The following is a 13,348-nucleotide window of genomic DNA, read 5'->3' on the forward strand; positions in this document are numbered from 1 at the left end:
CCTCCCGAAGAAGAGAATGTATTATATGTTGTTGGTAACTCCTGGAGCCCCCAACCTAAAGATGGACACACTGGGAGGAGGTGTGCTAAAGCTACAGCGGACGCTGGTTCTGGATTCGAATTCTGCTTCCACCCTCACAGGAGCTGTGTGATCTTGGGAGTTTACTCAACCTCCCTGAGCCTTGATTTCCTCAGCTGTGAAGTGGATGCCCTAATGTCTTCCTCACAGCATGGTCGTGAGGCTCCAACAAGAAAACACTGGAGGAAGTACCTAGCACAGTGTTGGCACGTGGTCTTCCCTCAAACGGAGGTTGAAGGTGCATGTGAGGAAGCGTCTGCACAACAGATACAATGGGAATGAAGTAGAATTCAACAACTGACATTGAATTATTCCCTCAGTCGTCGATGTTTTCAGGTGAATAAGCTCACAGACTCCAGCCCTTCCCTACCGCGTTCATTTTCCAGCTATTTTCCTAGCCCCAGCCTTCTGTGTTGGGTTTACTGGCCAACATCCACCTCTTACCCCCAGCTCCTGCTGCCTCTTCTCTAGCTCTGGGCCCAGAGTGGGGCGCGGAGTGAGGAGGTAAGGGCAGGGGAGGCACGTGCGAGGCCAGGGTGGGGCTTACCTGGGGCCGAGGGTGCCCGGTGACAAGGCACTGCAGCATGAGGGTGTCCCCCTCCCGGATGGTGTAGACGCGCTCACTGATGTTGTCCTCCTTCACCACACACGCCTGGCCCGCGTGGACGATTTGAGCTTGGGCGGGAGCTGGCGGGAGAGGGGGCAGGTTTAGGTAAGAGGCACCAAGGCCAGCGGGGGTCTAAGGCTCCCTCCTCTGAGTGTGTTAGGGGGAGATGTCAGCCCAGAACTCTCCACGCCATTCCTTAGAGGCCTGACCTATGGAGCTCTGGAAAGAATACTCCCAGGGTCCCAGGCTAGGCCCAGAAAGGTCAAGGACTCAGGAAAGGGGCAGTTCCTCCTCATCCCACTCTCCTTGCAAGAGTCCTGTGTTTTCAATGAGCTGATGAGTATGAGGGGCTCAGTAATCCATACAGATGGGTCATCCCTCTGTGAGCATCGCTGTCTTAGCAGCCTCTGTAGCAGAGACTGCTGACGCTCCCCCAGGTCCCCATACCTGCCGGGTACATCCATCCCCCAGCTGCTAAGCACATACAGCTCACCTTCCCCTGGGAACTATCCTTTACCAGTGGGAGCTGCCTGAGCCAGAAATGCCTGGGAGCTCTACCCCTTCCCCTAGTGCATATGCACATAGTCCAATGGCTGACAGATCCCCGTCTCCTGGTGGGATGACTATGGTGCCATTTGCACTCCAGAGCCCCCCTGGGAATAGGTTGAGGCTAAAACAACTGAACCACATTTCTGTCTGTCTGCTTCCCCATCCAGTTTCTCCTGAGAGCACTTTCCCAGCAAATCACTTGCCTGAACTATACCCCATCAACCATCCAGCCTTTACTTTTAGAGAGCTTAACTAACATATTTCCCAGCCCCACAGATTGCTCACTGCCCTCACCCAAAGGCCTGTTACTGTTCCCCCATTGCTCCTTGAGCAGGCCAACCTCTTCTTCTAGGGACAGAAGCTCTCTCCAGGGGCCTGGAAGCCTCCAAAAGACTGGCTCCTCCCTGGCCTTTCTCACGTGACCAGGGCTGGGGGACCAGGGCTAGGATGTGGCTGGGACACCCAAAGGGAAAATGACTGGATTGGGAAAGTACACAGTCCCTCCCTAAGTGTCTAGCCCCTAGCCCAGCAATGTCTGGGCTTGGAAAAGGAGGGCAAGACCCCCCCAAGCTCCTACCTGTCTGCTCTCAGCTGAGGGTAGAGAAAATGGAGGTAGGAAGGCTAATCCGGGGCACAAGGGGGTGAAAACAGAGTCCTTGCCCTAAAGAGATGTACAAAGATGCGATAAAGCCTGTGCATAAGATGTGTAACTTCCTCCAGGAATCATCCCATGATTGACCTGCACCCTCCCTCCTTCTGTATCCATCACTATCCCGGTACAACAACAAAGCATCAATCTGTGTGTCTGCCAGATTCAGAATTCTTGTCTTTCTGCCTACCCAACCATGAGTTTCACCTTGATGTTCCCAGTGAATGTTGGGTGAATGAATTTACAAGAACATCCCATGGCAATGTGTCTAAGCATTGTAAGAGAGGTAGAGAGGGCCCAGAAGGTCAGAGGAGAGAGAGAGAGCACTGTCTGCTAGAGAAAGAATCACATAAGGCTCTATGGAAGAGATAGCCTTCTCACCAGGCCTCAGAGAACAAGGGACTTTGTGCAGGTTGACCGGGCAGAGTCCCATCTAATACGTATTACCTGGAGTAAATCCTTAGTGGTATTTGGACCTTTATTTTCTCATCTCTGAAAACAGAGAGAATGCTGCCAGGCCTGAGAACTCACAGGGGTGGGTGTGACAGTAACACAGGCAAAATGACAAGTGCTTAGGAGACCCCTAATGTGTTCTAGAGCTGCCGCAAGTAGACCTTAACAGAACCTCTCCAACCAATACCACTGGGGCAGTCAGGAACTAATTACAGAGGTGGGTCCACAGAAGCAGCCCAGCTGTAGGTCAAGAAGCTTGTGGGGCAGCAACAGGGAGCAACCCAGGGCCATGTTTAACCAGGAGAGTCTCTGCAAACAGCAGCGGCTCCTGCAAACAGTGGCAGCTGCCAAGAACCCAGAGTCTGAGTGTCCAGACAACCTTCTGGACCACCAGGCTGCCACAGAAAAATGAACCTAGGCTAGTCGTCAGGGGATAAGCCACGCAACCTTGGGCAAGTCAGACCTCCTGGGCCTATATAGCACGGGAGTGGGTTTAGATGACCTCTGAGATCCCTTTCAATTCACACTTTCTATGAATTTTGTAATCAGTGCATAGTCCATATAGAAGATGCACCCTAGAGTCTGGGGAATGGGTCTGAAACTGTCACCCACACACCTCCCTGCAATGCAAATGCAGGCACATCACCACACCATGGAAGAGAGAGCCATCTGTGGCCAAGGTCCCCAGCAATCTCGTCAGGAAATGACCCACCAATGCAGGACGCGCATGCCAGTTGCTGATAAGACCAGAAGGTCGCGTGGATGTCTATAAGAAGCCTGGCGTGCCTCTCAACAAGGAAGACATTGATTTAACAGGCTCCAATGGAAGATAAGCTGGAATCCCGGACACTGTGGCTCTCCAATAGCCAGGCAGTGTTGTCACAACAGAAGGTTTGGTGACTGATAAGGAATATTGAAAAGGAGCTGGAGAGCCACACTTTCTCAGGGTCTGGACAGCACAGGCCAGGAAAAAACGGGGCCTGGCCAGCAGACAGAAGGCCTCTGGCCACCTGACAAGTTTCCTCACTGGAGATGGGGCATCATGGATGATGACATCATGAAGATTACCCAACTCCCTTTGATGACATTGACTCTTAAGAATGTCAAACTCTAAAATGATGGAACCACTTTGGAAGAGAATTTGGCAGTACCTACTCAAGCTGTTCAAGGCTACACCCCATGACACAGCAATCCCACTCCTGGGTTGTACCCAGTAGAAACGAGTGCTTATAACAACCAAACAATAGGGGCGCCTGGGTGGCTCAGTCAGTTGAGCGTCCAACTTCGGCTCGGGTCATGACCTTGCAGTTTGTGGGTTCGAGCCCCACGTCAGGCTCTGTGCTGACAGCTCAGAGCCTGGAGCCTGCTTCAGATTCTCTTTCTCCCTCTCTCTCTGCCCCTCCCCTGCTCATGCTCTGTCAACAATAAATAAATATTAAAATTTTTTTTTTAAAAACAACAGTCAAACAATAGGTCCAAGTATATTCATAGCAGCTTTCTTCATTATAGCTAAACACAAGAAACAGCCCATGTGTCCATCAAGACTAGCATGGATAAATCAATTCTGGTATAATCATACAATGGAATATTACACTAAAAAAAAAAAAAAACCACTGATAGACACAACGTCATTGTTGAATCTCACATGCACAATTTGAGTGGAGGAACTCAGAGACGAAAGAGTAAAGAGTATGTGATTTCATATATCTGAAATTCAAAACTGGAAAAAACCCATCTTAAAGCAACAGAGATCTAAACAGTAGTTGCCCTTGGGTGGGGATAGGGATTATTAACCGGGACAGGCACAAAAGAAGTTTCTGGGGAGAAGATGAGATCCCATCTGGTGGGATGGAAATGTCTACATCTTAATCTGGGTGGTGGTTATATGAGTGGATAGAGATGTAAAAATGTGTCAGGTTATTTGCTTAAGGTTTTACTGTACCTCAGTTACACTTCAGTTTTAAAAACCTGCCCACTGAGATCACCCAGTTCCTTCTGTTGGCACTAACCATTACCCTACCCACTCCCTTCACTCTGACTCCTTGATGAGCTGCCTCCCGTGGCTGACTTCTTCACAGTGCAGATTTTCCCTCTGGAGCAAGTGGTGCCCAGGCCCCCTTGGCCTTGGCATTTCAATCTCCCCATCACCTCCCACTGAGCTTCGTTAACATGGATCAGCCTCTCTGACTCTGGTCACCTCTGGAGTGGCTACAACTGTGATCTGGACCCTGAACCAACAGAGTCCCCACCAACTCACGGGCCCCTAATGGGACTCTGTCCCACTTAACCTCCCGCTCCACACACCCCAGGAAGGCACCACCAGCAGTAGCATCTTCGGTTCCAAAGGCAACTAGGCCAGGGCCTGTGTCAAGAGGCACCATGACATCATAATCCCTGCATTCAGTCTGTCAAACAACAAATGCTCCGAGCGGGGGCTGCCGTGCTGGGTGCTGGAGAGACTGTCATGAAAAGCAAACAATGAAAAGAGCATTGTTGGGGAGACAGATAGCACACAAGGGAACAGAAATGAACAGGGTGGTTTCAGAGTGTTGTAAGTGCTAAGACTACTCTAGAGCAGGGGATGCGTCACGGAACAATGACAGCAGAGGAGAGACATGGTTTAGAGAAATGGGAAAAGCAGACAATCTGGGACTAATTCCTGGCTCTGCCATCCACTAGCTGAGTGACATTAAGCAAATTACTTAACCTCTCTGAGCCTCAGCCTCTTCATTCATAAAATGGGAACAAAAATGCCTTCTTCCAGGGCTTGTGTGAGGGTTTAATACAAGACCTGTAAAACATCTGGCCAAAGAAGACATGCTCCCTCAATAAATGACAGTTCCTGGGGCGCCTGGATGGCTCAGATGGTTGAGTTCCTGACTCTGGATTTTGGTTCAGGTCATGATGTCACAGTCGTGGGATCGAACCCCACATTGGGCTAATGCTGGGCATGAAGCCTACCTAAGATTCTCTCTCCCTTCCCTCTCTGCCCCTTCCCCACTCCCTCCCTCTTAAAAATAATAATAATAGGGGGTCCTGGGTGGCTCAGTCGGTTGAGTGTCCCATGTCGGCTCAGGTCAGGATCTCACAGTTTGTGAGTTTGAGCCCTGCGTCAGGCTCTGTGCTGACAGCTCAGAGCCTGGAGCCTGTTTCAGATTCTGTGTCTCCCTCTCTCTGTCCCTTCCCCGCTCATGCTCTGTCTCTCTCTGTCTCTCAAAGGTGAATAAACATCAAAAAAAATTTTTTAATAAAAAATAAATAAATAAATGACAGTTCCTGAGATGATTAAATAGAGACAAGAGATGGGGACAGGAGACCACCCTCTGTGGCTCCCTCTATATCCCAGCACGGAGACACTGAAAACAGACATAAAGCCGACAGGGATGTTTCACGAATATGTTAAAATTCATGTTGCGGGCTGTGCATGGCTTCAGAGGAGCTGGGAGCAAGGGGAGGGATGGGACCCCTCTGAGCATCCCTCTTAGCATCCAGCACGTCTAGCTCTCGGCAAGTTACTTTGTGACTTTAGCAAGTTACTTAAGCCTCGATTTTCTCATTTGTAAAACGGGGTTGTTGTGAGGAATACATCAGTAACTCACACAAAGTGTTTAAAACAGTGTCTGGCACACCGTAAACCATCCACACATGTTGGCATCATTATTCTAGAAATGATCCTGCATTCCTTTCAAGAATCCACCTCCCTGGGGGCCTGCAAGCCCTCTGCACAAGAGGACCCTGCCTTATCGGCCACAGATGGTGAGGAGTGATACATTCCTGCGGTCCACTGTGTCTGTTTCCAAGCTCCTCACCTCGTTCAGAGAGGCAGAAAGAGCAAGTCCTATTTAGCCTCTTTCGGCAGAGGAGAAAACCGAGGCCCAGAGAAGAAAATGCCCCGTCCACGTCACTCACTGACACAGGACAGGAGCGGAGCTGGGACTTGAACCCAGGCCTTTCACCAGCTAGCTTGGCACTCCATTCACTGTCCCAGTCCTCCACGGACTCCCCTACCCCTGCCTTGTGTCACCAGGGAGCCTGTCGCAGCACAGGACCACCAGCCCTGACTCTTCAGGGACGGGCCTCAGAGTTTGTATTTGTAACAAGCTTCTTGGAAATTCGGGAGGCTAGATTTGATCCCCTCTGCTTGACACCACGTCGGTAGAAAATAGGGCAGGATTTTGGAAACAAGTATGTTTCCCTGCCTCTTGTCTATGAGACTTTTCCTATTTCACTCTCCTGAGCTCTAGCCACAAACCCCCATGGAAAAGGAAAATGGTGTCTCCCAAGCTGTGTGCCGTAAGGTGTTGATTGATAGTCCTCTGCGGAGTAAGTATGCTGATGCTGTGTCTTCTCTCCTTCCCAGAGTGTGTCGGCACCCAAGGGTGTATTATTAAAGGCTCTGAAAAGTCCTGCAGTAAACACACCTATGTAACTTGGTGTTAAGCCAGTGCCTTCCAAATAAATTTGACCGTGTAGTGCTTTCTTCACAGAGGATCTCTTAGTGTCGTGACAGCTAGAAGCGTTGTGTAAAACGAGCGGAGAAATGTTGATTCAAAGCTCAGCATAAAACTAATGGCTATGGAGACAAATAACATGGCCTTCCCCAGCCTGTGTCCGAGAACAGCCAAGCCAGCATGAGAGATGTTCCCCACCGGGCAACATCGTAAGGAGTTCAGCTGAGGCAGAAATAGTGAGTCCCTGGTGGAGTGCTTCTGGCCTATCTGCGTACTCCTTTCCCCTAAAAAAAAACAAACAAACACACAGACCCCAAATTCCAGGTGAGGGGCGGGAAGGGACAGCCAGCACCCAGCAGGCCCAGGGAGGAAGCCACAAACTCTCAAGGACTCATGGTAAGACGAATTCCAACTTGCCCACTGGGCTTTGGAAGAGAATTGTCACCGGAACCTGGAAGGGAAATTTCATCAAGGACCTCATCCCTCATCAGAGAATTTCTTCCCCGGCACTAGCCAGGGTACAGAGGGTGCTATCAAATGCACAAGGATGAGACGGTAAGACGTAGAGCCATATAAAGCAGGCAGATAGCAAAATGAATAGGAAAACCTTAATAAATTATTTTTTTTTAAGCAATCTCTAGCATCCAATGTGGGGCTCGAACTTGTGACCCCAAGATCTGGAGCTACACACTCTTCTGACTGAGCCAGCCACATGCCCCTGGAAAACCTTAATTTAAAGCTCCATCAGCTTTCCTTCAGGTTTCCTACCCCACATTTAGAAAGGTTAATCATTAAAAAAAAAAAAAAAGATTAATCACAGTCAGGTATGGGCTGCTGTCATGCTTTCCGCCCCTGACTCTTTCAGGGAAAGTGTGTGTCTGCAGGAGGCCTGGGACACTTGCAGAGGAGGTGGGGACAAGAGAAAGGAAGCAGGCTGCAGACTTCCCAGCCTGGAGTTGGTTCTCTCCGCCCAGTTACCAGCGGACAGGGTGAATGCCATCATCCTAACGGCCTCCCACAGCACCCTGAGTGCTCTGGGCCAGGCAATACGGAATCAGGATCTGCACTCTGGTCCTTCCTTCTATCAGACCGTCAACACATCCTTATGGATATGAGGTGCTGAGCTTGATGCCAGGGAGAACTAGGGACGTGTACAGAGGCTCACAAGGTTAAGTACGTTGTTCAAGGATGCCCTGCTGATTTAGAGTCTGGTTCTCTGACTCTTATGCCAAGCCCCATGCATTTCCAGGTCCTAAGTGCCTGACACAGTGCTGAGGACTTAGGGCTCAGGGTGCAGGGCACAGTCTCCAAGTCGCTACCTGGGCCAGTCCCAGGCAGCATCCTTGGAAGCTATCCTTCCCTCGCCCTCCCAGCTCCTGGTATGCACATGTTTATTGATCCTTTTATACATGTAATGCAAATGGACACTTAATAATTTAGCAGAGTTAACAGTGCTGAAATATTAACAGGTTTTTCTCTTTTAATTAGCCGCTCAAAGAATGGTGGCCAGGGTCTTGGAGGAGGCTCTCGGGGCAGGGCACCTGGCCAGCTCGGCCTGGGCATCCTTCTGCTCGGGACAATGCTCTGTACCTCTTCAGCAGACCATGGGCCATCAAACATGGACCTCTTGGGAAAATTAGCCCTTCTGTGCTCTCCACAGCAGGGCTTTGCCCTGCCCTCCCCTTAGCCCTGGCTGTCTGTGGAGCAAGCTAATACCTGTCCTCTGTTCCCCATCCAGAATGAACCAGGTGACCTCTCAGGAGCACTCCAAGTCTAAGGGAGGCTCCAGTTCTACGCTGGGAAAACCAGTCTGAAACAGTCTCTTCCATCCCGCCCCATCTCCTCTGGCCTCACCTTAATGCTGGTCATCTTGAGGGGAAGCACCTTCACACTCCGGTCATTCTCTCGGGCCATTAGACCTCAGTGCAAGCTGATTCCCTCGCCACCCTCCCTCTCGTTCCTTGCCTCCCAACGCTTCAAAGACACACACATTGCCTGTTTATTTGCCATCGATTCATCGACTTGTTCTGCAGTATTTCCTGAGCACCTATTGTGTGAAATGTCCTGTCCCGGCACCGGACAGAATCAGAGCCGAATCAGGCAGAGCCATCCTCAGTGAGGAACTTCTGTCTTCGCTCTGCGGCAGACCACATTAGAGTCTGCTCCCCACCGCAAGCTCTTTTTTTGCTCATCAGAACCAAACCCATATGCAGCCGACCTCCTCTCTGACCACAAAAATCTCTGCCCGACCCGAGCGTATCTGTCTCTGACCTCCAAGTACAAGGTGCTGTCACTGAATACGAGAGCAGCCATCGCAGGAAGGATCAGCACACAGGCTGCCGCCCTATCACCACGGCTGAGCATGAAAAGTCTGCTTCCATGGTCAGAGGCAGGGCTTGACACTATTTGCAGGGCCTGGTTCCATCTTCAGGAGCCGATACTGGGGGTGGGGTCTCGTGCCATTGGCACAGCCTGGTGCCCTTGACACACTTCCTCTGCTGGAAGTGGTGGCCAGTCCACCTGTGCCCCGGACCCAGAGAACGTTCAGCACCCTTGCACCTATATCCTGGCCTCATGAGAAGGCACATAGTTGTTGAGGGGGCCAGGTTATCCTCCTGGACTCTTCATTGTGCATCAACAGAAGTGATAGGCACACCACTTGGGGAACTCTGGGATGTCGGGACAGGCCATGGGGAAAGCCCTCTAAACGGGGATTCTGAGGTCCCTGAGGGTAGCTATAAGAGATGTTCTCTCTGGGTCACAGGAGACCAGGATCAAAACTCTCAACAGTGAGAGGACCTAGAGCAACTCTAAGCAGTGAAGGCAGGATGCTCAGGGAAGAGAGGAGAAAGGCGCATGCCCTAAATCTGGCTCTGCTTGATCTCAGGCTGTAAATGTAAGCCTGGGGGGCTGCCCGGATGGTGTGGTATGAGGGGCCGAAGGCAGGACTCCATCTCTCATCTAATTACTATAAGAAACAGAAGCCTCAATTTCTTCGATCTGCAAATGGAGAAAATACATCTCAGGCACTAGGGGAGATAACTAACTTCTGGGTTGCAAGAATTAAATGAGAAGACGTACATTGGGTCCGTAACACAATGACTGGTATCTAGTAGGTACTAACAAATGTTAGTCCCTTTTCCATTTGATAATATAGCCCGAGACTCTTCGGGAACCTGCTCAAAGGGCCTGCGAAAAGAAAATGTAAAACTGGATGAAGAGGTCTACTTTAGGGAGAATGCCAAGAGCCCTGATCTCAAGAGATAAGAACAGCGAGGTGGGCTAACGGAGGTAATCATGGGAAGGAAAGATCTCCCCAAGAGAACATACAGGACGACGGTGGGAGAGAGAGTCTGCCACCCATCAGGGCAGAGAATGGCTTCTAGAACCCAGGACCTCAGCTGCCGGGCCCAGGGATGTGTGGCCCAGGGACACGGGGTCACTCGTGTTAATTCTCCTGCTTGAGTCCCAGCTACCCAGCCCTGCCAAGCTCTGCCAGTCCTGGGGACCCCATCACTGTCGCTCACTTGGCTCCCCACCTTGGCAGGAGACCGGACACTAGATATGACCAAGCCCCCACACCTATTGACCCAAACCCATGGAAGGATCCAAACCTACTGGAGTAGAGACAGCCCTGGGCATGGGGTTCTTGTCCAGGCCATTGCAGTAATTGCTGTGTGGCCTGGGGCAAATCATTAACCCTCTAGTCTAGAGCCTCAGTCTCCTGACTGTAAAATGGGCATAAGCGCGCTCTCTATTGTGAGTGTGAAATACGGTAAGAATGCCATCCGCCAAGCACAGTGCATGCTGCCTAGTAGATACTCAAGAATTATAGCTAGAAGGGAGCAAAATAAAACCAAACTCACAATTCAAGTGTGCCTGCCATGAGAAGCCCCTGGTCTGAGAGTTACAGCTTCCAATGTAGAGCCCAACAGCCCCCTGAGTGGCCCTGTCCCTAGGTGCACCGAGGCTCCAGTGCACCTGTGTTAGGTACACCACTGGGCCTGGGGCACATCCTGGGTGGGACCAGAGACACGCTGCCAGGTCTAGGCCCCCAACCCAGAACACAGAGCTTGGGCCAGTCCTAGGCCAGGCAATGGAAAGAGTTATGGCTTTGCTGAAGGACCCCCAAAGCCACACCTGACCCCCAAATGCAGAGGCCTCCTCTAAGCCCCACGGAGCTGAGACCCAACCTGGCAGCGCAGGGCACTGGCTGGGGCCTGGCCCACGCTGGCTGTGGGAGCCGATGGGAGACAACAGGGCTAGGGCACTGAATTTGGGCTGAAATGGGTACCTGCGGATCCTGGGCCCACAGAAGGAATGGGATGGGGACAGGTGGGTGGGAATCCTATATAACAAACCCGCAAGAACTGTTTGGAGGTTTTGCTATGGCACTTAACTTAACTAAACTCCCATTCTGCCCTACGAAACAGAAGCCAATAATATTACACTCACAGCGCCTTATTAACTGAGGTGACATATCAGCAAGTTCCATGTAAACTATGAAGTTCTGCACAGATCACGTCTTATTGGGTGCTCAAAGACCCAAACGTGGCTTCAGGAAGTGAAAATTGGAAGTTAAGAAACAAGCCATAATGCACCTATTAAGCCAGTGAAAATAAATTAGGAAGATCAAATCCTTTGCGGCTGGGCTGTGTGCAAAGCTGGCTCAAACTCTTTGTCGCACGACCCGGCGGTGCAAAATGAGAACCATAAAACTGTTCCTATCCTATGACCTATTAGGCAATCTCACTTTGGGGAACAGGCCCCAAGGACATAATTTAAAAGGAAAAAGTAATTCACATAAGGATATTCACGGCAGAGCTATTCAGAAGAAGGGGAAATTGGCACCTGCCCAAACACTCCGCCACAGAGAGATGGTCACCAGGCTCCAGAGTATCGATGCAGGGGGTGCCCTGTAGCTATTAAAGTGACAGGTCCGAAGTCTCAGTCAATACCAGGAGACGTGTGTAGGAGATAAAGTCAGCCGACAAAGCAGAACAGACGACTGTTTACCGCTATGTAAAAATGTATTGACAGGTATGGGCAGGGAATTTAGAATGAATGGTTAATGTTTGATGGTCATTGGGTTCCTTTTTTTTCCCCTATGAAGTTGTTTAAGTGGGTAATAATAACAATAACAACCCTGAAAGCAAAATCAATCCTGTGGCTTAAGAGCAGGTGGGGCCTTAGACCCCAGGATGGGAAAGCAGGGGAGGGAAGGACAGTGTTTCTGGAGAGCCTACCACGGCCAGACAGCAGTCTGACCACGCCCCCCCCCACCCCCACTCTGCCCCAGGCCGCTGTGGGTTTCAAGGCATCATCCCACCCAGCCGTGGGCCACAACCTGACTGCTTCAAATGTCTCACAGCCCCTCCAGGCTGGCCTTCACCCCAGCTCAGAGGGGGCAGGAAGATTAGCTCTGAGGTTTAAAAATCAGGGAGCAGAGATGTAAGGGCCTGATTCACTTTACGCCTCTCTCCACATCCAGTGACCTCAGGAGGACAGCACTTACTTCCCCCGCCCCCCAGGACTCCAAGGCGGAAGAGCCATTCCTCATCCCCACCCCCATTAGTGAAAACACTCTGTCCCTTGCTGTCAGCGAGAAACAGTCCTCCCTGACTTCTCTCCTTCTCCTACACCCCACACCCAATCCATCAGCAAGTCCTCTCAGCTTGACCTTCAAAACTGATTCCCAACTCGAAGGGGCGGCTGGGTGGCTCAGTCCGTTAAGCATCTGACTCTTGGTTTCGGCTCAGGTCATGATCTCATGGTTTCATGAGTTCAAGCCCCGTGTCAGTCTCTGCACTGTTGGTCCATGAGTTCTAGCCCTGCCTCGGAGCCTGCTTGCGATTCTCTCTCTCTCTCCCTCTCTCTGCCTCTCTCCCACTCACACTGTCTCTCTCTCAAAATGAATTTGAAAACAAAAAACTGATCCTAACTCTGACCCCTAAGATACCACTCTAGTTTAGCCGTCACCACCTCCTGCCCCAATTACCATAGCAGCCTCCTGATAGGTCTGCTCCCCTTCCCTTGCCCGGTTCAGTCTGTTCTCTGCAAGAAGCTAGAGGGATCCCTTTACAACACTAAGGTCCCATCCTTCCTCTGCTTCCTCTCCTCTTCCCTACCATGACTTCCATCTCATGTGGAGTCAAAGCCAATGCCTTTTCAACAGGCTACCATGCCACCTTGTCATCTGCTCCCTTAGGTTCTACTACACTCCACGTTGTGGCCACACTGCTCTCTCTGCTGTTCTTCAAAGCAGGCCAAGCCCACTCCTACCTCAGGGCCTTTGCACTTGCAGCCCCTGCTGCCAGATTGCTCTTCCCCAGATTTCCAGAACTCGCTCTCCCTTACCTCCTACAGCTCTTTCGAGAGAGAGAAGCCTTCCCTGACCACTCCATTTAAAACAGCATGCCTGCCCCCACTTTTACCATTTTCAATCCCTTTCCCTGCTGTGTTCTTCATAACACTCATCGACACCTTGCATATTAAACAGTCACTCATTTATTCTCTTTCTGTGTCCCTTTCAAAAGGCAAACACCCCTGGGAGGGAAAGCA

The 13,348-nt window shown here is 50.9% G+C and overlaps 1 protein-coding gene across 4 annotated transcripts in view; it reads right to left on the minus strand.

Moving 5' to 3' along the window:
* The window catches only part of MDGA1 (MAM domain containing glycosylphosphatidylinositol anchor 1), a 61,742-nt gene that overhangs the window by 30,046 nt on the left and 18,348 nt on the right, over positions 1-13,348 (minus strand). For all 4 annotated transcript variants that reach the window (XM_045498051.1, XM_045498052.1, XM_045498053.1 and 1 more), the window contains exon 2: positions 626-765. In XM_045498051.1, the coding sequence (XP_045354007.1) occupies positions 626-765 (140 nt within the window). The remainder of the gene's footprint in view (positions 1-625; positions 766-13,348) is intronic.

The sequence above is a fragment of the Leopardus geoffroyi genome, chromosome B2 (genome assembly GCF_018350155.1).
Source record: "Leopardus geoffroyi isolate Oge1 chromosome B2, O.geoffroyi_Oge1_pat1.0, whole genome shotgun sequence".
In the NCBI taxonomy this organism is placed as follows: domain Eukaryota; kingdom Metazoa; phylum Chordata; class Mammalia; order Carnivora; family Felidae; genus Leopardus; species Leopardus geoffroyi.